The 26771-nt window shown below is 39.6% G+C and overlaps 2 protein-coding genes across 13 annotated transcripts; one reads left to right on the top strand and one right to left on the bottom strand.

Moving 5' to 3' along the window:
* sft2d2b (SFT2 domain containing 2b) lies at positions 1 to 14670 on the bottom strand. Of its 11 annotated transcripts, XM_019365377.2 has the most exons (12): positions 14588 to 14662; positions 13154 to 13980; positions 10239 to 10463; positions 10052 to 10150; positions 8547 to 9624; positions 6683 to 6772; positions 6521 to 6606; positions 6297 to 6378; positions 5118 to 5153; positions 4970 to 5028; positions 4838 to 4867; positions 47 to 2339 (listed from the first exon to the last, which is right to left on the bottom strand). In XM_019365377.2, exons 5-12 carry the CDS (start codon positions 8613 to 8615, stop codon positions 2303 to 2305), a joined length of 489 nt encoding a protein of 162 aa, XP_019220922.1. In that variant the 5' UTR covers positions 8616 to 9624; positions 10052 to 10150; positions 10239 to 10463; positions 13154 to 13980; positions 14588 to 14662; the 3' UTR covers positions 47 to 2302. The 11 variants fall into 11 exon arrangements, with proteins under 11 accessions (XP_019220924.1, XP_025759143.1, XP_019220922.1 ...); XM_019365379.2 differs by lacking the exons at positions 13154 to 13980; positions 14588 to 14662 and adding an exon at positions 11610 to 11670 and having other exon boundaries at positions 1 to 2339; XM_025903358.1 differs by lacking the exons at positions 13154 to 13980; positions 14588 to 14662 and adding an exon at positions 10879 to 10937 and having other exon boundaries at positions 1 to 2339.
* LOC102081024 (zinc finger protein 271) lies at positions 14658 to 26306 on the top strand. Of its 2 annotated transcripts, none has more exons than XM_005462666.4 (12): positions 14658 to 14785; positions 15851 to 16053; positions 17635 to 17703; positions 20436 to 20531; positions 20623 to 20721; positions 20801 to 20924; positions 21022 to 21322; positions 21414 to 21460; positions 22074 to 22186; positions 22377 to 22890; positions 23973 to 24428; positions 24539 to 26306. In XM_005462666.4, the coding sequence occupies exons 1-12, from the start codon at positions 14782 to 14784 to the stop codon at positions 24751 to 24753; spliced, it is 2241 nt and encodes a 746-aa protein (XP_005462723.1). In that variant the 5' UTR covers positions 14658 to 14781; the 3' UTR covers positions 24754 to 26306. The 2 variants fall into 2 exon arrangements, with proteins under 2 accessions (XP_005462723.1, XP_005462724.1); XM_005462667.4 differs by having other exon boundaries at positions 20439 to 20531.
* The last annotated feature ends 465 nt before the right edge of the window (positions 26307 to 26771 follow it).

Raw genomic sequence — 26771 nt, forward strand, 5'->3', positions numbered from 1 at the left:
TTTACTTTTACATAGGTCTATGTCATTATTTGAAACTTCAGCCATATTTATTATGAGGGTCTGACGCTGTCATGGAACAGAAAATAAAGAAAAGCAGGAGAGGACCATGAAATCCATGACCAGTTTTTAAAGCAGCCTCCAGCATCTAAATTCCAGTCATAGCTTTGTAGTGTGGTTAAAAGGACTAAATGACCGTCTGTAAGGCAACGCAAATGAGGAAAACTAAATTCTGAAGGGTGGATAAACCCAAAAACAGCCGTTCCAAATCTCAATGAAACTAAAACACATCTGGAAAAACTTAATGGAGATTAGTTTTAAGTCATTTTAACTCTTTTTCAATGAAAGCACTGTTTCCTCGTCCACACTGAAATAAAATGAAATGTTGGACTGCTGTTTATAGACTGTTTCAGTTAAATATTTGCAAACTCCGGGTCCAGATTTGAATCTGGGAATGACTCAAATGAATGAAAGCGTGGACGAAGAAAGCAGCTCCTTAAATAAAGTCTAGAGGATAAATATGAAAACATTGACTCTTGGATGAGGAAAAATGTGCAAACCAATTTAAAAAGAAGCAGATAACCAAGTTCAAAGTGAGACGAAACAAAAAAGATTATGTTTTTCTTTCACCTGAGAAAAAGTTTGTTCTAACACATGAAACTCTATGACCAAGATTTGGTATTAAAATCATGTAATCCCGCAAAAAATAAAACATACAAATTACAGTAAAGAAGAAAACACTTTGACTTTTAGGCAAAACGTCCATTTAAAAAGTAAAATGATCTAAAGAAAAAGTGAGCACACACTGTGTGGCGACAGAACGCTGATCTGTTTATGTGCAGCTGTGCTGGAAACACAGCAACGAGTACCTAACATTTGATGCTCCTGAACACAGTCGTGGCCACTATGGAAGCTTGTTTTCACCACTGAAAAAGAAATTATTAATGAATTGAAAATTAATTGCAAGTCAAAATTTCAGCTCAACTCTAGATTTTGAAATAATAACTTAGAGCTGCCTGTGAGTTTTGGGGTTTTTTTGCAGTTATGGAAACGAGCTTCCACGGGCCAGAGTTTGTTTGTTTCTTGCAACTGAAGCCCAAAAAAATTTTAAAATCAAATCTGCATCGCCCCCTGGAGACTTGCCAGTAGAAATTCAAACTAAATATCTTGCAATGGTCTTTTTGTGAATGGAAAACTTAAGATGGGAAACAGATGAGCTGAATCAACAAAACCATACTGCACCTGAAATGTTAATTTGTTCAAATGTATGTAATGACTTCTTGCCACAGATATTGAGTTGGAAAGTGCTGTGATAACAACTTCAGGAAAATTGAAATTTTAGGACAAAAAACAAAAAAACAAAACAGGAAGATGCGAACATCAGTAACACCTCAAATCAATATTAAAATGAGAAGAGAAACACATGGGACCTGGTTTATCTCACATACTAATGCAGCTGCTTCACTAAATTTTAAACTCATGTAAGAAAATACTGAGTGTTTCTTCTTGAGTTTTTATTTTTTAAATAAACATTTATTTTTGTCTTCTAGTCTTTATTGTCAGGAGAGCAGGTCAGGCTCAAAACCTGGCCTCTGCAGTAGACATTTGGCATACGTCCTTTACTCTATATTAGAATAAAATATTTATAAGGGGTTTACTGCCTGTTTTGATTGTTTGAATTATTAGTAATATGATTATCTACATAATATCCCCCCAAAAGCAAAGATTAATAAAGTTTACACAGTTTAATCATGTTTAGGTGATTTTTCTCATATTTTAGCTTAAAAAAGATTTACTCAAATATTTTACTGATGATTAAAATCATTGATTTCTGTTGACTAATTTGCAAAACAAAGTGAAACTGTCATATTTTGATCTCAAACCCAGACGTCCAGCTCTACCAAAACAGTTTGATAATTATTCACTTAAGAGAATAGTTCAAGTGATAATAGAAACCTGTTCTGATAATTTGTTTACTTCTAAATTAGTTTGTAATTTCTAATGAAAATATTAATTCTTTAATTAATGCTTTAAAGGGTTAATGTGTTCATTCTGAGAATAATGTTCGTTCAGTGAGTGAACACTTATATCTGTATAAGGCTGCATTAGATGCTGTAATAAACTGTTTCTTTACTGCTGAAAATAAACAGAAACCAATTAAAGAAATTCAGGCACTGTGAACTCTCCAGCTGCACTATAAACTGTTAACAAAAGCCTAACATAAACGCACCACTACCACCATTAAGTGTCCTGATTGGTCAGACAGGTAGTGACTCAGAGGGGTGGGAGAACAGGGCGGGGCTTCCTAGATGCATAGTGAGAATAATTTTATGATGGCATCTCTGAAAATGAAAGAAGGAGAAAAAAAAATTACACATAAAAGCATTGCAGATAAATACAAATGAACAAAACTACGCTGAAAAAAAGTCCAGAAAAACCCCCACTTTATTTTGCTTCAGTGCTTAAATGATCAGGTTCTGTCAGCAGCTATAATGACAGAGTGAATGAGTTTCACACAGGAATACTTTATGACTCCATTAGTGTTAGTCATAGCTGTAGTGTTTCTTTTATCTATAACAGAAATGGTAACATGATCTAACATGAATGGTACTGGCTGTTAAAACAAATCTGGAGTTCCACAAAGCTCTATCCTGGGGACACTACTTTTTTTCCCCTCCACACATGCTTCCTTGTAGATCAAATTACAGATGACTACAAATCTTATTTTGCTGTGTTTCTACTTACAACTACTTATTTATGTAAAATGGCCCACCACCAGGCTTATGGTTAAAAAGGCTGAATAGGAGTAATTAACCTTCGATGCACTTTTCTGAACTAAGTAGTTTCTTCCATAACCCCGCATTTCAGCCCTGCTTACAAAACAAAATGACTGTGTGTGCATCAGAGATTAGTGATGCATAGACAAGCTTAACTATCTATGCAACTGCAGTGTTTGGAAAAAGCCAGAATAGTTATCAAACCGCATCTTTGAGATATACTGACATGTCAAAATGCATCTTTAAGGGTACAGGGGAGGAAAGCATTAAAGAGGCTTGTAGAAATGGTTTGGATTAACCTTGCTAATTCAATTTGCCCCATGCTGCATTTTGTTAGAGACATGATAATTGCAAGTGGGTTTAAATCTACCTTAACAAACAAAAAAAAAAAAAAAACCATGGGTAATTACCACTGTTAAGTCGAGTATACAGAAAGGAAACATTGTTTTTAAACAGGGTACAGGCTGCACATAAATATGACCTGCATTTACTTAATAGCGAGCATGAAAACTGAAATTTTAAATGCTGAAACAGAAATATGAACCTGACATACAGAACCAAATGGTTGCAAACAACCTTGCTTCACCCTGGATCAGGATTTTAACGTTGATCAGAACTTTATGGAAAAGGTCTTTTGCTCCATGAGAAAAAACAAATCTCATGAACCGGCACTTACAAAATTCCTTGAAAAACTGGTGAAGTCTGATTTTCAGGCAAACTGAACATATGTTTGACACCATGCAGTTTGCTTATACACCACATACAAGAGTAATATCCTGCCTCTGTGACAGAACTTAACTTTCTAACAGTTGGAGGAAAAAGGGGTTCGTGTTTGACTTCAGCAACATATTTTAATCAGATATTTTTTAGAATAATTTGACATGAATAGAAATATTGTGTGCAGGTCTTGAGCTTTTAAACTAAGGCCTCAGCCAAGCAGGCTTGAAGACCAGTCAGTGAAAAATGTCTGACATGCAGACATTCCTGGCATTAAAAACCTCAATGTGGTTGCTCTGATTGCCAGCATATTCCTGCAATTGCCCATAACTTGCATGGTAAATGGACTGGTTCTTATAAATCGCTTTTCTACTCTGCTTGAGCATTCAAATCATCTTATACAACTTGTATAAATTACCCATTCAGACACACACTCATACACAGTATCTTGCCCAAGGATCCTTTGGCATGCAGACTGGAGCAGCCAGAAATCAAACTACCAACCTTCCAAGTGGTAGCTCTACTTCCCATGCCAGCGCCAGTGCAAATGAAAGATTGAAAATGAGCTATCTACATCTTCAGTTTCAAAGCAAAAGTTGTACTTTTCCAAATGTCTTAATTGCAACTTTTACTTTTAAGGGGAATGGTCTCCATTTTGAGTTTGCATCGCAATTCTCTCGTTTCACTAATTCTACTTCACTGTACGACTTCGTACAGAGAGTTTCAGAAGGTTTATAAAGTTCAGAGCAACACGGCATAAAAACAACTTTGTTCCAGTAGCCATGAATCAGAGGAACAAATTACAGCTTTTATACACTTTGTGATAGAGTGTGGATTATTTATTATTCATTCTTCTTCATTATGTTATGCTTATCTGTTGTTTGAAAATGGATGACTCACCTACTGCAGACAAAGTTTATGTGCAGGCACAAACAAAGTAATCTGAACCTGAAATATTATCATGGCTATTATCAACATATAAGTGTCCGGTGCTTTGAGTGCTCAGTAAGAGCAGAAAGTTAAATTAAAAGCTTTCTTTTAACCAACCTAGTGCTTATGATGGGAAATTACAGTCAAATCAAAGCCTATCACGTAAACAAAGCGTCTATGTATCAAAGATCTTTCCGCAGAAAGGTCAGCTACTGTAAAAAACTTGCTAGGAAACATTTCTACAATCAGAAATTTCACAGCAGCACACATGTATGTATGACAAGTTATTCACTTTAAAGGTTAATACTTTTTTTATCCCTTCGAACAAGCGAGACTAAAACCAAACCGCCCGTCGCCATCACGTTTTTATCTCCCGAGGAAACGTACACTAGTGAGATCAGGTGTGTTTGTCTTACCTGGCGAATGGGATGTATGAGAGGCCATACCTGTGGGAAACAGCAGCAGCAGTCAGAGAGGTTACAAACAGTAACGTGTGTGTGTGTGTGTGTGTGTGTGTGTGTGTGTGTGTGTGCGTGCGTGTTTTCTACCAGGTGAAGGCCAGAAACTGCAGGATACAGAAGAGCAGAGCGAGGCCGTTGTTCTTCCACTGCAGCGACACAACAACACGAATCAAACACAAAAACAACACAACACAACTCGCTGCATCCAAACGTTTCATCGCAGTTTGTTTCTCACCCAGAACGCAGCACAGAGCGTCAGCACCAGACACACCTGCAGAGAGAGACAGTTTCACTCAGGTGGAGCTTACAGGTGAGTTTCAGATACCTGTCATTCATCAGGACGTCACGTGGCTTTTCCTGTAAATTCCTGTAAATTCAGTTTTTGGAGCATGTTTGGACAAATTATGAGAGAAATCAGCTTTATTAACATTGACATATAGAAAATGATTCACTCCGTGATTAAAAGATTGAATTGATCTTCATCATCTTCAGCTGTAACTTCATCTTCAGCCCTAACCTGGATACAGAGATTAGACACTTTAAACTAGATTTCATCCACAGTTAAATTTGCCAATGCATAACAAATGCAAAAAAACAAAAACAAAAAACAGATGAAAGCTACTTTAAGCTGCTCCCAGATTCTAACTGTATATGTAAACCACTACACTACAGACCCACTAGAAACCTTAGAGACACATAAATAAGGTAAATGCAAATGTGGATAAAAAAATGACTGAAATGTAAAAGTTATACAGAGAGGCTTCTTTTTAATAGGAAATCTGTTTTTACATGCCCTCTACCACTTATCTTATCTGTCACATTAGTCACACTGTTTGGTCAGGTTTTTATTTATCATTGTTTTAATGGTGTTTATTTTCAATATTATTTCTCTATTTTTGATTGGTTTTGTTGATTGATTTCATTGTGTTCTAAAATACTCCTGAACGAAAACTAGACTGGACTCTATAGTTGTAATAAATTACAGATCAACTGGTCAGGGACAAGAATCTGCCAATTTCCCACAACCTCAGCACTGACTGGGGACCAGTTCATCCATAACCCCAACAATCAGGTATTTTTCCAAGAATCAGTATCAGGCTTGAAATCCTACCATCGTGACAATCCTAGCTGGACCCCTGCTGTTTGTGTGTTCAGTTTCTTCCATCACTGTGTATTTGAGAAATTCCTCTAATTAAATCAACATGAGGACAAAATTATGAAAATCTGGACTTCTTTAAGCTTTGTGAAGATGTCTCAACTTTCATCCAAGAGCTGAAGAAACTTCTTGGCTGAGAGGTGAAACCTTCATGAAGCTTAAGTGAGTCCAGTAGCTTTCTTTTCAAGCTCCTTAGATTACCTTGACCTGGATGACTGAGAAACTTACAGACAATAATGAAAAGCTATTTGTTCTCACCAGCATGATGATGGTGGCGAGCACTCGCTCTTTAGCCCACATGGTCTTCAGCTGCCGGCACGGACCCATCAGGAACATGGTGCTGAAAAAGAAAAAGATTTCGTCAGTCAAAGCTCTGATTTCTACCACTAGAGGACGACGTTTCCCTTCATAAAAACACTGAAGTCAATACGGGCCCTCAGTGATGATGGGTAATGTAGTATCAGGTTAGGTCTGCTTATTACCTGGACAGAGCGCAGATGTTTCCCAGACTGTAGAGGACAGCAAACACAGCGAGACCAAAGCCAGGGACCCACAACAAGCAGGTACCCTGATCAGAGAAAAACAGGAAGTCACCACAGCAAATCTTTTTTGTCACAGAAACAGTCAACGCATCATTTACTCACCAGGATGGAGCATACAACTCCTAAAATGAAGCAGATCAGGAAACCCTTCACCCGTGTCCCCCAGGACAGCGTCGATGCCTGATTGGCTCTCTGCACAGAATTTGTCGTCATTAACATCCCGATGATCTCACAGACTAAATGTTTGTTATTGATGTTTATTTTTTGGGAGTGACTATAGTAGTAAAGGGGTTTAAAATGAAGATCGTATATTGACATTCAGAGTCTTTAAGTTATTTTCTTTGTGTCAAAGGCAAGTAACTAAAAGCTTTAAAGTGAATGAAGACCATTAACAGCTGTTACTATTGTGACATTAAAGTGTAATGTCTGAGAAATATTGTTCAATTAACATTTACTCTTCTTCAGTTAACCAAATTTAAATGGTCTTAGCATTTGTTTAGTACAGGCGTGTCTAACACAGCACCAAAGTGTCCAATTCAACCCACTGGATGCTCATTCATTACTCAAGTTTTTCAATAAAAAGCACTTTTGTTCATTTTGTGGCGATGCTTGATGGAAATGTTTGGAAAGTTCAAAACACAAAAAGGAGCACAGCTCTAAGAGTTATATGTGATTTTGTGATTTTTGAAGATTCATCACAGTTAACTGCTGAATACTCTTATTCCAGCATTTACGTCAGCCTTTCATGACAGTGTCTGTATGCTTCATATCTCAGTCTCATTCAGCAGCCAAAAAAACCTAAAAAAACAACTGAGGTAAAATAACATTGACTTATTGGATAAAACAGACAAATTTTACCTGTTACTTAATCATTCAGTGAATCACAAATCTTAAAAAATTGCAATAATATCGTATCGCAGGATTCCTGTTGATTCCCACCTTTAGTACCCGGGTTTAAAATCTCAGTTTTTCCACCTTTGCTGAGTCTGAAAAGGGAAAGTGACTCTTCATTAATCCTTTCAACTATTAATTTAAAAGATGATTAAGTGCGGAGGGTGTGGGAAAATGTGACACTTTAAACAGCTGCATATACTGATAATAGACTCAATGAGTGTGGAAAACTGAGCTGTTTTAATTCTCAGGCCGTCAGGTGGATGAAGTGACAGGTGTTTTACTCCAATTTAAGGTTAGAGACTTTTTAAATCCTGGTTATGGTTCATGTGAGCGTGAGCAGACACTTCCATATACTCTTTAATGAGGGAGGTCTGTTGTATATATTTGAGCTTATGTGGGCTATCAGTTAAAATGAGTGTGACAGCCCTGGTTCATGACAGCAGTGGTAGTCTATCCAACAGATGTCAGTTTGATGATAATAAAAACACAATCCCGCCCCGAAATGCACATTTGCGAGCCTCTTAGTATTTCAAATGTGGAAGTTGACTTCCTTAAGTTCCTTAAGTTGCAACTGTCAACGTTATTAACTAACTATCAAAATTAACTTTATTACCTTCCTTCTAGTGCAGTTTTAGGATTTGTGCAGAGGTTAAACAACAAGAAGAAGCAGTTTCGCCTGAATTAACTATACTTTACATGAACATTTGTTTTTATCTTATAACACCACGTATGCCGAATTAAACCCTATAGGTTCCTCTTCGTTATATATCATCCATGTAATGATATCTATGAGAGAGTAACCGGGACACTGAAGTAAAATTAAAATCGGTTCACTTCTCAGCCATGTTCTGCAGCGTGTTACTTTCTAAAAGCGCTTTTACGAAGGTTTACTCTGGATGAACATCACACATAATGTTTTCCCTTGGAGGTCCAAGTCACACTGGATCTAAAAGTACCATTTTGAAGTCTGTGAGTTCACACCTGGCTGAGTTATATCTGCAGATTCTGGCACTACGTCCGTTTTAACAGGTTAATTTAGCGAAACCAGCTAACCAGCTAAAAACAACATCACCTCCAGTATGCCGCTCCCATCTGCGTTCCCATCATCCTGCCCGCTCAAAACCTTCTTCAATTTATCCATGAACTCCTTTTGTTCTTCAGTAAAGGCGATAAAACGCTTCTAAAATTTCCAGAAGCTTCCCAAGTGCTGGAAGTTTCAGGTGTTTTGGGGCGGTGAAGTTTCACCGAAGAGAAGAGCACATCAACAGGTGCAGCACTTCCGCCTGCAGTACCGCCCCTGGCCACAACGCACACAAAGGAGGCGTTGTTCCCTTCAGTTCATTTATTGGTAGAGCTCGTTTAAAATTGATATAAATTGATAACTGAGTGATTATCTGCAAATAAAATATAGGAATATTCACACCAAAAGACAAATGAAATGATAAAATATAGAACAAGAAAAAAACAAATAAAAATAGAGAATAACAGACTAGCAGAAGAAACTATAATTAGTTTTAGAAGTAAAAAACCCCAAACTTTTTCTAAGACTGGGAATTTGTTATGTCTGCACCATATTTTTCTCCTCGGACACAATTACATTTTATTTTAAAGTCATTAAAATACTGTTAAAGTTACCATAAAAAGAAGACAAAAAGGAAAAAAAAACATACATGAGGTTATTTTGGTTGTTCTCCAGCTTCAGCGTTGGTCCTTTACTATATGTTTCTAATCCACTATGACTTATTTGTATCACACTGAGATGATATGGGTGTTAAAACAGGGAATACACTCCCTTATTCTCAGGATAACCTGGTTGTTGAAACCAGTGTGGCTCAAAATGGAGACAAATAAAAGACAGGATGTTTCCTTATATAAATACTGAGTGTTAATCTTTTTGTCTTTTAATCTATTGAATAACGTTTTGCGTCAAAAGTCACGCTCCTCTTCTGATAATATTCTGAAAGACAATGATAAATTCACTGGGCTTTAATAAAGCGGTTATCCAATAAAGTCCAGTTTAATTGACGTTTTTCCTGGTGATGTTAGGGGATTATGACCCTGCTGGAGCTCCAGTAAGATGGCTGTGGCATGGACACCTGAACGTGACATGTTGGACAGCACTGTTTCCTCCACAACCACTCCTCGATACACTGAGGAAAGAGAAGGCATAAGAGAGTACGTTACCATCATGGAGTCCTGGAGCACCAGCATGTAGAGGAACAAGACCATTGAGTCAAAAAGATGTTTTTATAGTGGTTGCATCTTTTTCTCACTAATGAATGGCCTAAAACGTCTCAGAGGAAGACTGGACTAACATGTCTTTCATTTCTTACAAAATTTTAAAAAGGGGGAAACTAAGCTTGTTTTAAACCTATTTTAGTGACTCTGTCATTGTATGAGTGTCTGCAGTCATCTACTTGACCTCTTCATCCAACTTAGACAGGGGCTTCATTGGACCTCTATAACCCTCCAGGGTCCATCTGTCTGTGCTGAGTTTACTTGTGACCCGTCTATGGTTGCCCAACTTTTAACCCAAGAAAAGGTTTATGTGTTGATGTTGTTGCTGGTATGTGTTACCTCTTTGTGGAAGGTGTGTGTGCACTGTAGCTCTCTGGTGCCACCAGCGCCGTTATTTAAGTCATTATGACAGATCAGACACACACTATAAGCATCACTCTGGAACACACAAACAATTAAAGTCACAAAGAGCCTAAAAACACAATTTAATTTTGTCTTATATAAATCGGGAAGTGCGTCTACACACCAGCGACATGACATTACGTCTTCTGAACTGTCCCCGCCTCTCAGATGGCACAACCTCGGGGATTGTGGGTATGAGAGATTGCCTGCGCTCTGAGGTGGGCACAGCGGCCTCCATAGGTGATGGAAGAAGGCGGCGGGAGGAAGAGCGACGCAACAAAACCCTCGCCGTCACCGGAGCCTGAGTGGACGAGTGGAGACGAGACAGCTGCATGGCCGACAGAGTGGACTGAAGACAGAAGATCAATGAATTAATCAATCAAACTTCATGCAGAGAGCATAAACGCTAAATGCAATTCAAAGTAATTTACAGGCACAAAATGCTGAATACGAACTGCAAATATAGTATATAAGATCATAAAGCAAAGTAAGAAGAAAAATATGACTAATAAAGTGAAAAAGTACACATTAAAGTCAATACTCACTATACAAAACTGAAGGATGATTTAAAAAACTGAAATGTCAGTGGACTGCTTATAATAAACATTTAACTCATTACTCTCTGTAAATATTTGTCTTCCTTCTTTCTCACAGTTTTATTTCTTTGTTTCTAATTTTTTTCTGCAGTTAAAAAAAGTCTTGAACAAACAAAAGACTCACTGACCCAGTTATCCCATTAACAAAAAACAAACAAGAACATGTACCTAAAAGCTTCATTAGCACCTCTGGGAGTCTTTACTTCCCTTATAACCAAACTGCAAGGCTGAAGGTTAGAAAACAGTAAATAAGACATTGGTTTATGGATGACAGAGATCATGAGCTGTGAACACCCTGACGACTGAAAGTATGACTGATATAAACTGATACAACTGGTTTTTAATGGTAACTGCATTAAAACAGGCACCATTTGCTCCTGATCATCCCTCACTACAATGCTATGAGAAAAGGAAAGAGCTAGATGATAAAGTCTTGAAACAAGATATCCATCAGTCTCCTACTCGCTAGCCACCTCCTCCAGCACCTCTGAGGGGGGACCAAGGTGAATCCAAGACAACTTGAAGACAGACCATCTCCAACTTGTCCTAGTTCTTTCTTCTAGTTGCAAATACCTGAATCACCTCACCTATGAGGCATCCAGGATGTATCATAACTAGATGCCCAAACTACCTCAACTGGCTTCTTTCAGTGTGCAGGAGTAGCAGCTCTGCTCTGATCCCCTGTCTCAAAGGGAGATCACAGACATCAGAGGGAACTCATATCTTCTGCTTCTATGTGAGATCTGATTCTTTTAACTCTTTTTTAACTGCAACAGACAAATACAGTGTCACCTCACTGCAGACACTGCACCAATCTGACTGTCAATCACGTGCTCCTCTCTTCCCTGACTTGTAAACAAACCCTGATATAAACTCCTTCACTTTGGGCAGCAACTCACTTCCAATCCATAGTTGGCACTCCATCCTTTTCTGACTGAGAACCATGGCCTTGAGGTCACGTCTAACTTCCAAACACAAGGTGGGGGACAATGAAAACACTTAGCTTGAAGTCTCATCACCAGACAGTACAAAACAATGTTTGATGTCACATTGGATATGTTCATCCTTTATTATGAATAGTCACAGTCTTGTGTTGTGAACCCATTACAACACATTATTGTGAACTCACGGTCCCTCCAAGAGAAGGATGAAGTCACTTTGATTACTGGCAAAATTTATCTCTCTCAAAATTATTGAGATACATGATGATACATCAAGAGACACGTTTCACGATATTCCAACAACATGAGTAGGGTTATCTTGCACTGGATTACAAATTTCTATAAGTTGTTTGTGACATTAACCCAAAAAAAGCACAGCAAATGTAACCACAGTTAAATTACCACACTGGTTAAAGGGCAGACATTCTTAATGCATAATCGGTTGCCATCCACTGGAATCTACTTCAAAAGAGCAAGCCCGGCACATTTTCAATTCCAGAGTCCTATGATGCTCTCTTCCAGTTATTTTTCTGGTGATATGTGATTGTTGTATTTTTCAGGGTAAATTATATAGTGGTGCAGAAAAGTTAATGGCTGTGTTTACCTTGTGGGATGGACATGAAAGGTCTCCATGCTTGTCTGTTGGGTTTTTCTGGTAGCAGACTAAGGATTTGTTCAAGTTGGAGGCAAATTAGATTAATTATTAGGTTCCTGCCAGGTACTCTGCTAGTAGCTCTAGCTCTGGATTCTGGATACAGTCTGAATACATCAAAAAATAGACCTCAGCTGGGAAGCTAAGGCTTAAGGAATGTTTGCCAGATATCATCCCAAATTGCTCTTACTCAGTGTGCTCTGGGACTGCCACCAGCAGCACAATTCAGCAGGAATTTGCATCAGATGCCCACACCAGTTTTCAGCCTGAACTTCTTCTGGTAGCCTGAGCACTATATCTTATCTTTGAAAGCAAGACTAAAGACTGCATCAAAAAATCTTTGGCTCCAAGAACTGTGGACAAGATATTGTAATGCATGAATTCAATTCTCATTACCTTCCCCATCATGGCAAGACGGGAAGCAGGTCATGCACAAGTTAAAAGGAGCGACTGACCACTGTATCCCAATTAGACCACGAGTATCCACACAGCCAGATGGCCATCACCCTCTAGACTGAATGACTCTTCCCGAATGATAGAGGAGATGAACTGTTTCTTGACCTTGAAGACAGCACTTGACAAAATGAACAAAATCTCAACAAACAACCTATTACTAGCTGCTCTTGAGCTTAGGACTGTATCACTAAGGAATGTTTCCAATTTTTGAGCATTTGAAGAACTTCTTCTGCTTAAGTTCCTGTGATTGACCACTTGTCCACAACAACATTTGAATCTTAATTATGGCTCAGCATATCAAAGAAGGCAAGCATTAACGACTACCCCTCCCTTTGACAACACACTACTGCACTTTACAGTTGGTCTGGAGTTGTACAGTTACTGGTGTTCTTACCGGACATGGCAGTGATGCTCGGCGGCCTGACTTTACCGCGGCCGGAAGCTCCGGGCTGCTTCTGCTTTTAAGTCTTCCTCCCTCTGACTCGTCATCTTCAACTTCTTCCTCTCCTACTTTACTCTGCTGTTCCCCTCCCCGGTACCGCTGCATCCAAGCATTGAAGATCCTGGCATCTTCCTCATCATCATCCTCGTCCTCCTCATCCTCCTCCTGTTCCTTATCCTCTGCTGTTAGAGCAAATGGGTCCTCGGGGTCCGAAAATACTTCAGCTTCTTCTCTGTCAGGATCCATTACGAGGATATGTATGTTTACCCTTGTGGTGCAGAACGCTACAGCAGCAACAAACAGACTGTTTCCTGATAAAACTGTGGTGTAAATCATGAAAAATCTACAAGCACACTTACAAGCTGTGACCATGTGAAAGCTGGCTCAATGAAGCTACAGCCAGGTTATGGTAGATTATAACCACGCATGCCAGGCTGGCTTAAAATAATGCTGGGTCGACTTAAAGCAAAAATATGTTCTTAAGTCTTGGTTGAAAGCTACAATAAATTATTTAAATGAAGAAACAAGAAACACAGAGGCTCATTTCCAGCATTTGGCAGCCAGACGGCCATAGAGGAGGCCAGCAGGAGCCGAGGAGCCTCCAAGGAACAGGCCTGACTGTCGACCTCTCTCCACCCCCCGCAGATCCATCCGAAGTCCACACAAAGTCCGGCCTCCAGCTCTTCCACATTCACTGCTGGTATTGTTTGTGTTTTCTGTATTTCGAGTGTCTCTTTGCTCTCTGTGCTGCTCTGGCCTGAAGCCTGTTAATCCAGGTACTGAAGCCCAGGAGAGAGAGCAGGGAGATTACTGGACAGGCTTACAGGATCTGTGTCACTTCACTGCACCCCAGCTCTTTATTGATTAGTGGTGTAATCAATCTGATAAATGTTGGAAACCAGCACCAGCCCTGTGTGTTTTATTTTGGCTTTAAAAAAATCTAATTAACAATATAATATTTTATAACAAATATTTAAGATGGAACATCCTGCACCTTTATCAGTGCACTAAAATGTATTTAAATATATATTTTAAATAACTGAAAATGCCTCATATCAGTATTCATTTTAGATTTTTTCAAACATTAATTGTAATATTTATTTAAATTACAAACAATTTAAACTAATGAATTTTTTTAATTGTTAAAAAATTTTCTTTAAGGTAATTATCAATATCAGATTTTGGATTTTAGTTAATTGATACAATTTTGTCCTAATCATGATTTTTGCTCTCTAACTCTTTTTACTATAGAATTAAATACAATCATATTAAATAAGTAAAGTTTCTCAACTTGTTCAGGAGTGAACCTGCTGAGGAGGTAAAACGAGGATAAACTCTATTCTTAAGCACAAATAATGACCTTTAAGCCACACCTGTTCCACTCACCTGGATCACGGACGAAAATAAACCCCACTGCTACGCACGCGTGCACCGGATGTGTTTCTTTGGCTCTTCAAAAAAGGTTCCGGTATAAAGGGGGCGGAGCCGTCAGTAGCTGTAGTGTAAACAGTTAACCGTTAGCCTCTGTAGCTAACATTTTGGAAAAAATTGGGCTTACAGTGAGTGGGTTTGCACGCGGAATGGGTATGTGCTTACTAGTCTGTTCTCTTATCGGTTATTCTGGTGCTCTTTAAAAATAAATCAGGATTTTTGTCTCTTTTGTTAATTACCGAGCGATAGCCAACTAGCACCAACTTGTGCGCATGCACCCATACTAACCAAACTCTATGCAAAGATTTTGCTTTTTAAATATGTTCTTAGTTTTTGAAAGGTTAATCTTTATTGATTAGCCTCTAACAGCTGATAATAAGTCGATTGTAGCTACACTTTAATTCGGCGTATTTGTAACGCATCAAGCTTGGATTGCTTATGATAAAAGTCGTATATATCACTGATAGACTGTGCAGATGGCTGCTTGTATTTTAACGGTATTTAAACTGTTAATTAGCAGCAGTTTGGCTGTCATGTAAGTCACTAATCCCTATATTGCCAACAGTGCATTCACAATAGTAGAATAAGCTGTAATTCACCAACACACCAATCTGATTGACATTTAACGATCACTAATGGGACTAAAGGTAAACATGACACTCCAAGGTCTAAGTAAAGCTATATTATATCAAACTGTGCCGATTTAAAACTATATATTGTAATTATTTAGATGTATTTAGTGCAGTTTTATTAAATGCATTCAGTCGATCATAAGCATTGACTTTTAAAATACTGAGATTTTTTTTTTAACAGAGTTTGGTAGCTTCTTTTGCCAGGCAAACTCCCAAGTTACATTTTTCAAACTTCGGAATTCTCTGGTTTAATCAGAAGATCTTAAACTTCCTGAAATATTTTCACCTCATTTGTTTACTGATAACAGTTTGTCTGTTTATAAATTGTAATAATTATCAATATGATTAGGGTGTGGCCAAAGTGGCACACCTTAATGAGCCTTTTTTAAATTTTATATGGGCACATATCTAATTTACCTGCCCTGACAAACTAAAGTCTGTTACATTCTGAGTTTCCTACATATTGTTACAGTTGCATTAAGTAAGAATAACAGAGTCCTGGTTGGTGTGCGTGCAGCAGCTCCTGACACTGACCCAGATAAGTGATGCTTCCTGCTCTGACATGTCAACCTGTCCTCTCCGGCAGCTTCCCTCCGCCCCCTCTCCTCTCTGCGTCTCCTCGTCCCGCCTCTCCGCCTGCTAACAGCGGCGATGTGGCAGGTCGCACGGCACGAAATGGTGAAGCATTATGGGATGCTGGAGGACTTTGTTTCCCTGGTGACTGAGGCCGTCCCGCAACTGCTGACGGACAGACAGAGGTGTCTGCTGCTGCTGGCTCTGAGGGCAAAGGTTGGTGTTTTGCAAGGAGAGAATGTAACACCTGAATTTGAAGGTTTCATGAACTATCCAATAGTTCCCTTTTCCCACCTGTTTTTAACACATTATGTTGGCTGGATAAGGAATAACAACTTTAAGCGTTAATTAAATCTGTACGGCATGACCACACATTTCTTCAAAAGAAGTTACATTACAGATGTAGAGAAATGTGCCTCTCCTTCTCTAAAATAACTGGAAAGATTGAAGGTTACCATGTCAAAGAAACTAAAATAGGACCACATCTGATGTATATGATGTATATGTCATGCATGCTGTACAACATCTGAGAGAGGAGCGTATACTCTGTGTACCTGGGTATTAGTGTAATAGCAACAAAGATACTGATGCAGTTTTCATCTCCAAGTGACCTTCAATATTAAAATAAATAAAGCTTCTGAACAAGTGATGAAATAAGTGTCGGAAGTCTTTATCAAGATGGTTGCATACTAGCTAGACTTTACTTAAAGGTTCCTCTTGTGCTGCAGAGTGCCTGGTCTGTAGTAGAAAACCCCCAAAGTCCCCAAAATGGTTTTATATTAACATTGATAGTTCCTAGTGTTGCGAAATCAGTTTTACCCCGGTTCTTTTATTCGTCGAGGGATCCAGAAATGGCACCGGAACTTCAGTAGTTATTTTTACAAAATCTTTATTCATCTTTATTCATCTTCATTTAAGCATGCACTTCTAGAAGGGAAGACGAGGCCGGTGTCCCTCTGAAACAATCTTCACCCCTTTGTTAGTTCCAGCCAGCTTTATAGAGGCGACCCCATCATAAATCCCCCATGGTGTGCTGGAAACTCTGTATGTCTGTGTGTGTATGCACGAGCACGTGAGTGCCTGTGTGTGCGCGTACCCACGTGTCTATGTGAGTGCACGTGAGTGAGTGTGCATGTGGATGTGTGAGTATATCAGTTAAAACACTGTGGGTGTGTGTCTCTTCCTAGGGGCCATAAAAACCATCTCCCTTCCAGACCACAGTTATCAAGTTACATGTTGAGACCCCCACACAGGTATCCTTTGGGGAATTTCCACTCAGCATTAACTCCTCTTTGTCTTACTTTCACAGTTCAACTGGGGAGGGTCTCCTAAGATCTACTCCTAAGTTCATGACACAGTCAGGCCTTTATTTATATCCAGGGCAGTGTCAGTGTCTCTACCATAATTCTACATTCTATCTTAACACATTTCTAAACTCTAAAACAAACTAAACATTCCTACATGTCTAAACTCTAAAATAAGCTAAACATTTCTACACTAGTTTCCACAGTGTTTAGAGGACGAAACAGTTACAGGAACTCAGGAAAGTTCATGCACAAGTGTTAAATAAGCAATGTAAATGTAATAAATAGGGGGGTTTTTTTCTCCATGGTGTTCCTCAGGGTTCTGTTCTTGGTTCATTTGAATTTCATTTGAGTTATTTTATAGTTAGGTATATCACTAAATGTTAAAATGTAAACTTTAAACAAAATAGAGTGTGTTACTTTACCTTTTTAACATTGAAGGGACATGTCAGATTATGTTGGTTTTTGTTGTTGTGTTTTTTTTTTTCTTTAGGTCACGTTGTCAGAACCAAAATCAGCTGCCATCCATTCCCACCTAGACAGGATCCACTCTGAGGCAACGGTGAGACCACAAGTAATTCAGACTACGACTGTGTCTAAAAATTATTTTTATTCAAACTGTTTCCTGTGATTTCAGTAAAGGATTCAACATGAAAAGTCACTTCACTGGAAATAATTGATTAAATCCTTTATTTCATGACAAAAGCAAAAGAAAACCAGGTTAATAGTGAGTGTGTGTCTACAGCTCTTCAGCTTGTTAAATGTTTGGGCAGCACTAAATTGGGACCTTTCTCAAAAAAAATAATGACTTGAAATTATCTCATTTAGTACCAAAAGCAGCTCTTTGCTCTCTGTGCTGCTCTGGCCTGAAGCCTGTTAATCCAGGTACTGAAGCCCAGGAGAGAGAGCAGGGAGATTACTGGACAGGCTCACATGATCTGTGTCACTTCACTGCACCCCAGCTCTTTATTGATTAATGGTGTAATCAATCTGATAAATGTTGGAAACCAACACCAGCCCTGTGTGTTTTATTTTGGCTTTTAAAAAAAAAATAAAAAATTCTAATTAACAATATAATATTTTATAACAAATATTTAAGATGGAACATCCTGCACCTTTATCAGTGCACTAAAATATATTTAAATATATATTTTAAATAACTGAAAATGCCTCATATCAGTATTCATTTTACATTTTTTAAACATTAATTGGAATATTTATTTAAATTACAAACAATTTAAACTAATGAATTTTTTTAATATGTTAAAAAGCAGTGAATCATTAATGCAGCACATTTCAATATTTCCTTCTTTAAATGAATTGCTAAGATGTTTTCGTGCTTTCAGCCGTCCATATCTAAACTTCGATTGTACAATTGGTCTTCATGACATTAACCATGTCGTTGTTCTCCATTATCAGTTGAACTTCTGCTGCCTTTCATGCAGTCATGTGAGAAAATTAGGACACCCCATTAAATAATCTGCTCTTTATTAAGAAATGTTCACATATCATTGTCCAATCATGTTTTCATGTATTACTGGAAAAGAAAGTGACTTAGTTGCAATTAAACAACAACAACAACAAAAAATTACACATAAAAACAAATATGAACAAAAATGTGTATTTTAATGGAGGACAAAGTTAGGACACCCTACCCCCTAATAACTAGTGTTGCCCCCTTTGGCTGATATAACTTCAGTGAGATGCCTTTTGTAGCCTTTTACCGGTCTCTGACATCGATCAGAAGCAAGTTTGGTTCACTCCTCAATGCAGAATTCTTTCAGCTGTGAGATGTTTGAGGGTTTTGTGGCATATACAGTCTGTTTTAAGTCACCTCACGTGACGTGCAACGTCATGTTGCAGTGTCCAGTTCCACTTCAGCCTTAATGTTTTTTTACAGATGGTTTCACATGTTCTTCAAGCACCCTCTGATACACAGAATTCATGATGGATTCTATGATGGTGAGCTGGCCAGGTGCTGCTGCAGCAAAGCATCCCCAAACTACAATACTGCCACCTCCATGCTTCACAGTTGGTATGAGGTTCTTTTCTTGGAAGGCTGTATTTGGTTTATGCCGAACATGTCTACTGTTCTGGTGTCTAAATAATTCAGTTTTAGACCCATCTGTCCAAAGAACATTATTCCAGAAGTCATGGTCTTTGTCTACATTTGCTCTGGCAAACTTCAGTCTGGCCTTAATGTTTCTCTAAGAGAGCAAAGGTTTCCTCCTTGCACACTTCCCATGAAACTCAAACTTGTGTAGTCTCTTTCTGATAGTAGAGTCATGCACTTTCACAATGACAGTAGCCAGAGCCTGCTGTAGTTCCTATGATGACATTTTAGGATTTTTGATGAGTTTTTTTTAGCGTCTGCTCTGCGGGTGAATATGCTTGGACAGCCAGACCTGGGCATGGTGGCAGTTGTTTTGAATGTCCTCTACTTGTAAACAGTTTTCCAGATGGTGGAATGGCTGATGTCAAATTCTTTTGAGATCTTTTTGAATCCCTTACCAGACTCATAAACAGAAACAATTTTCTTTCTGAGGGCATCAGACAGCTCTTAGATCTCACCATGGCGCTCACTTCAACACTTCAACAGTCAGGAGACCACCAAACTAAATCTGAGGTTTTAAATAGGCAAGGCCCCTTTAAAATGATGGGTAAAGATGTACTGATCATGTGCACCTGACGTGATACACCTGTGTGTGATTTTTAACCATTTTAAGCGGGATAACAGGTGGGGTGTCCTAATTTATTCTACACCAGAAATTGTTTTTTAAATTACATTTCACATAAAGTTTTAAAAAGGCTTTTCTTATTTTTAATTGTTTAGTTATATTATTTGGATCCCTCAGTATCATTAAAATTGATATTAAATATCCATATGTCCAAATATATTTTAAAATATACAGGCTTTCATAGTGTGTCCTAATTTTCTCACACGACTGTATTAGCATTACCATAAGAAAACCTATGGTAATGCATACCATATACCGAGACATTATTTTAGGAAAAAATATTTAATGGTTTCTTCCTGTGCTCATTTGGCCAAGAATTAACAGCTAGAATCAACAATGGAAACAAGCCTTAGAAAATGACAAGAAATAAGCAGAAAAATTATTATTAGAAAAATTGTTCAGCAGAAAAATGCTTGGAGACTTATAAAAACTAGCATCATTAATGATAGGACCACTCATAAAATAATAACTAGAAAAATAATAGTAACTATTGGCTGATGTCCTCAGTTATTGCTGAAAATAAAAGTTTCTTTTTGTTTCTCATCTGTTCTCTCAGCAGCTGGATGAAGATGTAAGCGAATGCTGGTCTGCTTTGTTGACGCTCACCGACAAATTGACAAAGAGTCCAGACAATTCTCAACGCCTCCTACAGGTCAGAGCTGCCACCTTGAATTATCAGCTTCACACAAAGCTCCATTATTCAATCCGTCCATCATTCACCTCTCTCTGTGCTTGTCTTCCAGGAGGTGTTTGACCAGAGGTTTGACTCCGCCCTCCAGTCCCTCATATCTGACTTCCTGTCCAGGATCGAGCAGCTCTTTCCTGTTCCCAACTTCAAACAGGTGATCAGTAAAACCTTGAGTCAATCCAGTAATTCTGCTGTATTTCATTTTCATTTATGTGGCCATTCATCCATCTCAGGCTGCCTCCTGGTTCGATGCTGCCCCCTCTGGGCTGGAGGACTGTCTGCAGAAGGCAGACAAGGATGATCTGAGGGAGCTGCTGACCAATCAGAGCTGTTTACAGGGACAGGCACTGGCGACAGGTAAGTAAGTAATCAAGAACTAATCAAATTAAATGAGAATCAGACTCAGTTTGGCTGATCTTTAATGTTTTTTTGTTTTGTTTTTTTAATTTCTTAGTGGGTTGTGATACAGAGGAGACCCTCCTGTCTGTGTGGTCCCACCCCCTTTTCACTAAATTGATCAATCCCAACCCTCCTCCACCTGAAACGGAGATCCAATCAGATGTGCTACCTGAGGTTAGTAGCCCCTTGCAGCTGGACGTGGAGCTGGTGAAGGTGGAGGTGGTGGTGATAACAGAGGACGAGCAGGAAGAGATCGAGGAGACTGTGATTGGTTCAGAGCTGGAGGCGTCCAATGAGAGCTCGGCAGCAGTTGGCAATGAATGTGCAGTCACACCTGTGGTTGTGGAGGTGGACAGGTGAGACCTTTTTTTGTTTGTTTGTTTTTTAAATAATCCTGGATCCCTCAGAGTCCTCAGAGCCAAAATATAACCAGCTTTTGCCTGACAGGTTGAGGGACTCATGTGGAGACATTATCAACCAATCAGAAGACACAGGTAACACACACACACACACACACACACACGTAGATATAAGCTGTGTCCCAATTCCTAGGCCACATCCTTCAGCGGCCGCATTTGTAGGCTGTTTAAATCACAGCCAGACTTGAAAGATGGGTTGGGTGTATCATTTGTGGCCCAACCTATCCCAGAATTCATAGCGCGGCCTAGCCAATTCCCGTTTCCAACAATGGCGGCAGCTACTTAGTTTTAATATGACTCTTTCTGGGTCACAAAATAAACTTAAGATATTTTCAGGTGAGAATGTACCCGTGTAAACTTCAAATATTTGCTTGGTTTATTGAGACATCACATATTTGCAAAAGTGCTCTGACGTTTTCTGAGATGTCTGTTACCCACCAGCTCGATAGCTGACCGGGAGGTCAAGGCTCACTAGAGCCGGTGAGAACAGTGGACTCCGGCACATTGTTTCTAGACCCCGCGCAGAAAGCTGGTGACACAAATCTGAAGGCTAGACCGTCCTATTTCACAGGACCCGGCCCACGTAGACTGCGAAGGCCGGGTCCTTCAAAGTATGCGGCCTAAGAATTGTGACAAAGCTATAGAAACTGAACCAAGTCATTAAAGCTTCCTGTCTTTCTTCAATCAGATCTCTCCTGCTCAGAGGTCACAGCTAATGCTCTGCACAGCATTTCCCACAATTCCCAGCGTGTGGCTCACAAGTGTCCTCAGTGTGGCAAATGTTTCATCTACCGCTCACAGGTAGTGTGTCAGTGTCTCAGTGTGGCATGCCAGTAATTATATGGTCACTTTTTTGTCTGTTTGAACAAAAAAAGTATCTTAAAATAAATCAATGAGACCACACATAAAAATTGAAATACATTTATTTATTTTAGATTAAAAATACATATATATACCACACTCCCTTAGATGTTTGTCTGACTGTCTGCAGGTGATCCGACACCTGCGCACCAACAGGTCCTGCGGTTTGGCCTTAACGACATCCGTGCTCGAACAGACTCAACCTGGCGGTGCTGACAAAGAGCCCCGCCTCCCTCAGAACAGCCCCCCTCCCCGTCCTGTCAGGTCTCTGTCCTGCTTCCAGTGCAACGCCATGTTCAAGACCAAAGCCGAGCTGCTGTCGCACCAGCGCACACACCGGGCACGCCCCATCTACCACTGCGTCCAGTGCGACAAGGAGTTCCACCATCTATCCAGCCTGACCAATCACAAGCAGACACACCTGGACAAGGGAGGCTTCACCTGCAGCCGGTGTAACAAGGTGTTCGAGTCGGCCAAGGAGAGGGACGCCCATCGGCTGCAGCACCGGCTGCCCGACCTCACCTGCACAATGTGTGATCAGACATTCAGCTCACAGACGCGGCTGCTGCGACACCTGCAGACGCACTCGGTGGAGGGGGCAAAGCTCCGCTACAACTGCCGCTTCTGTGACCAGACCTTCTCAGGTAGACCACTGAAACCAGTGAACCCCACTAACTCAGAGCACTTTCCATGGGCTCATTGACCTCTTAGCAGCAGATCTGGATTTGAAAGCTCAGCGAGGCGGCTGTGTGTGTTTGACTCACTCAGTGAGCAGCAAACAGCAGGTTTACATCAAGTTCATCTGAGTCAGCCCTCTGTTAAAGATGTTTCTGGGAAAAAGGATGACGGTGGAACAAAACATTGCTGTTGAGCTGCTGCTCTAAAACAGTCAAGAGTCTGTTGCTTTCATTATTTTCCTTTATAATTATTTTCCATTTCAGAACTACAACACAATGTTAAAAAACGAAAAGCTTGCTCATCAACAACCGTCATCAACTGAAAATTTATTTTCCAAGAAAGAATAATTATGTTTCATCCCATTAACCCTGAAGCAACATAATGTATAGCGCTCGAAATAATTGAGTGCTATACTTTTTATTTTTTTACTTTTCCTCAGACCTGCTCAGGTTTTGCAGTCACATGATTGTTAACCATGTACTGTTAACTTGCGCGCTGTTTTCGATGCATGACGCTATACAGCCTCCCTCCCCCTGGTAACCACTGTGTGCTACGGAAAAAACATGAAGACCGTCTCAAAAAGGTATTACACAGCGAGTCGTCAGTGTTTTGGTCATTAGCACTTTGCTGCCAGCTGCTGTAAAACAAACACGTGAACAGAGCCTATAGAGAATTTGTAGAGCTCATCTTGGGAAAGGAAAATATTTTCAGATCATAATTCACATTGTAAAAGCAGCTGCAGGATTTAAGAAAGGGTTTCATTAAATCCAGTGTGGTGGCAACTCTCGATGCAAATCTGATTTTTACGCAAAAAGGAAACAACACAAACTTAATGAACAAAATAGCATTTACACGCACTGTCATTTTATTAGGTACACCTTATTAGTCCTGCATCCAGTCCTTGTTTCTTATTCCTGTGCCGCGCAGATTAAACAAAGGTGATGAAAACATTTCTTCGAGATCCTGATCCATACTGACACACATCCATGATGTGAGTCTCCTGTTCCCAGAGGAAGTTAAACATGTGTTTAAATGTTTGTGTCTCCAGGGGTGACCCAGCTTCGTATCCACCAGCGCACACACACCTTCCGCTCGTACCAGTGCGACCTGTGCAGCAAGACATACGGCTCGCTCACCGGCCTGCAGTCCCACCGGGCGACCCACACCGCTGAGAGCCGCTTCCTGTGCTCACAGTGCGGCAAGCGCTTCAAGACCCGCGACGGCCTGGAGGGCCACCTGAGGACACACACTGGGGAGCGGCCCTACCGCTGCCCCTACTGCTCCAAAGACTTCACCGCACTCGCCGGCCTCAACGTGCACGTGCGGCGGCACACCGGGGAGCGGCCGTACGTGTGCACGGTGTGCGGTAAAGGCTGGCCGTCCGGTGGTGACCTCCAGAAACACATGAGGACGCACACGGGCGAGCGGCCCTATGTCTGCCAGGACTGCGGGAAGGCCTTCTCCATTTCCTGTCACCTGACTGAACACCGGAGGATACACACAGGTAAGACAGGAAGCTGGTCACATGATCACGGTACACAAAGATATGCTGTCGTAACTCCAGATGCTTTTGTGCCAGTTCTGAATCCGACCACCTCTTGGTCTGTTTTCCAGGAGAGAAGCCGTTCTCGTGTCCGGAGTGCGGGAAATGTTTACGGAGGAAGTTTGACCTGAAGAAACACATGTTGTCCCACAGCAACATCCGTCCCTATGCCTGCACCTTCTGCACCAAGAGCTACACCCGCAAAACTCACCTGAACAGACACCTGCTCACACACCGGACTGCCGACGGCGAGGTGGCGGCAGTGCAGGTGGCCGAGGAACCCTGAGGATGTGCTTAAATCAGAACTGTGCGCGTTGTACGAGTTTCATGCGTTCATTCCTGCAGTGAGTGAATCGATCGCAGATTCCTGAGTCTGAGTCGACTTGTGGTGATGCAGTTTGAGGTGGGAGCTGGTGATCAATGTGGATCTGATTTACAGGCAAAACTAACAGCTGGAAACAACAGAAAGCAGTTCTGCAACTTCAGCTGATGAAGCGAGTTTGATCATTAATTCACGAATCAAAGAAACTTTATTTTGAATGTTTATGAATATTTTATTTGTATTTTTTTAACACTTAAAACATATTTTACTGATGTGTTTTTATTGACATGCTTTCATTTACGTTTTTCTTACATTCAAACATTTTTATTTTACTATAAATGGAAAAAAATCTTCCAATGTATGAAAAATGTAAATGACAACACAATCGACTGCTTACCTGAATACACCAGGTCAAAAATCAATTAAAGTTGAAAACACATAAGTATTATTTCATAAAAGTATTAATTAATTATTAAAAAACAGTAATTAGATAATCATACTCAAGATTTATAGAAACTTTAAAAATAAAGAATAAAGTTGTTAATTTTTTATACTAGACTAAAAAAGATTTATTGCATAAATTTAGTCAAAACAGTTGAAATAATAAAAAATAAATAAATACTAATTAATAACAATGAGCATAATAAATATTTTACATGACATATTTATTTTTCATATTTTGTGAATGACATGAAATATAAAAGTAAATTTTCACTCTTAAATCTCGACTAAGTTAGCAAAAATGTCAGTAATGTATAAATAAATATTAAAGGATAAATTTTTTTTTTAATGGTTGAAAAGGTAAATATAAAATGTATGGAACATAGTAAATTTTTAACATTGCAGGTAAAAACTTGATTCATTCAAATTCAGTATCGATAAAGTAAATTTTCTGGTCTCTCATTTTGTATTGAAACTAAATTTCACTCAGTTTCCAGCTGTTGGTCAAAAAACGTCAGATTTTTCTAACGTTTTACAAAGAAAATTCAAATATTTGCCACTCAGTTCACAGCTGCATCACCGCATGCTTTACTGATGAGCAGTAAAGCTGAATACGCTGTCCTGTTAGTGGAGTAAGTCCAGGGTCCGTTGCTTCAGTTGCTGTTGGTAGTAAAAATAATGAATGACTGTTTTATTGTACAGTGACACGTTACGTTACTACATCACTAATCTGTTAGTTTCACACTGGTGGGACGTGCTTACACCAATAGGATAATACAAGGCCATTTTTCTTTTCATGATTTTGACTTAAAAAGATGTTAAAGTGTTATTTTGGTGATCTTAAACGTGACCCGGTGAACCCTGCAGACCCCGAGGTCGACTGGAGCACTTTAATGTTTACTCTGCTGTGAAACAAAGTGTTTAATCAATTTGTGTCACTGACTCTGTTTACATGTACAAAAATTGTTCCAGCCTTTGTCCTTAATCTGAAATATACACCAAACTACAAACCTCTTTGTTTGTCTATCTGTATGTGGTATTATTATGTGGTATAACAAGATCAACCCAAACAAGTTTTTAAAGTTTTCAGCTGTCTGAACTCCTTTTCGCCTTCATTTTACAGTCCTCCAACAGTCTTCTTGGAAAGTTCAGTTTTTCATATTTATACAAAAAATCATCTGTTTTGTATTGTGCTATAACTCTAGTTGAGCACAGCAAGGAACGGGGCTCCACCTTGTGGCACTTTTCAGCAATTGTGCTCTACTTAGTTAAATTATAAAGAATGGAGATAACTAAATCGGGGAAATTAAACAACCAAAATCTTGTCTTCTCACCCAAAACAGTTAGCCTCTAAGGCAGGAATAGCCACACAATCTGAAACACCAAATCTGAGTCTAAATAACAGAGCATCTGCAATGGGTCCCTCATCCTGCCAACAGATTTTAACTCCCATCATCTTGGACTGCAGCTTGCGATGCAGGTTTGTGAGGAGCTTCTCCACCTCTGTCAGGCTCTGATCTTCAGCTGCATTCCCAGATGTT

Source organism: Oreochromis niloticus, linkage group LG23 (genome assembly GCF_001858045.2).
Source record: "Oreochromis niloticus isolate F11D_XX linkage group LG23, O_niloticus_UMD_NMBU, whole genome shotgun sequence".
Lineage (NCBI taxonomy): Eukaryota > Metazoa > Chordata > Actinopteri > Cichliformes > Cichlidae > Oreochromis > Oreochromis niloticus.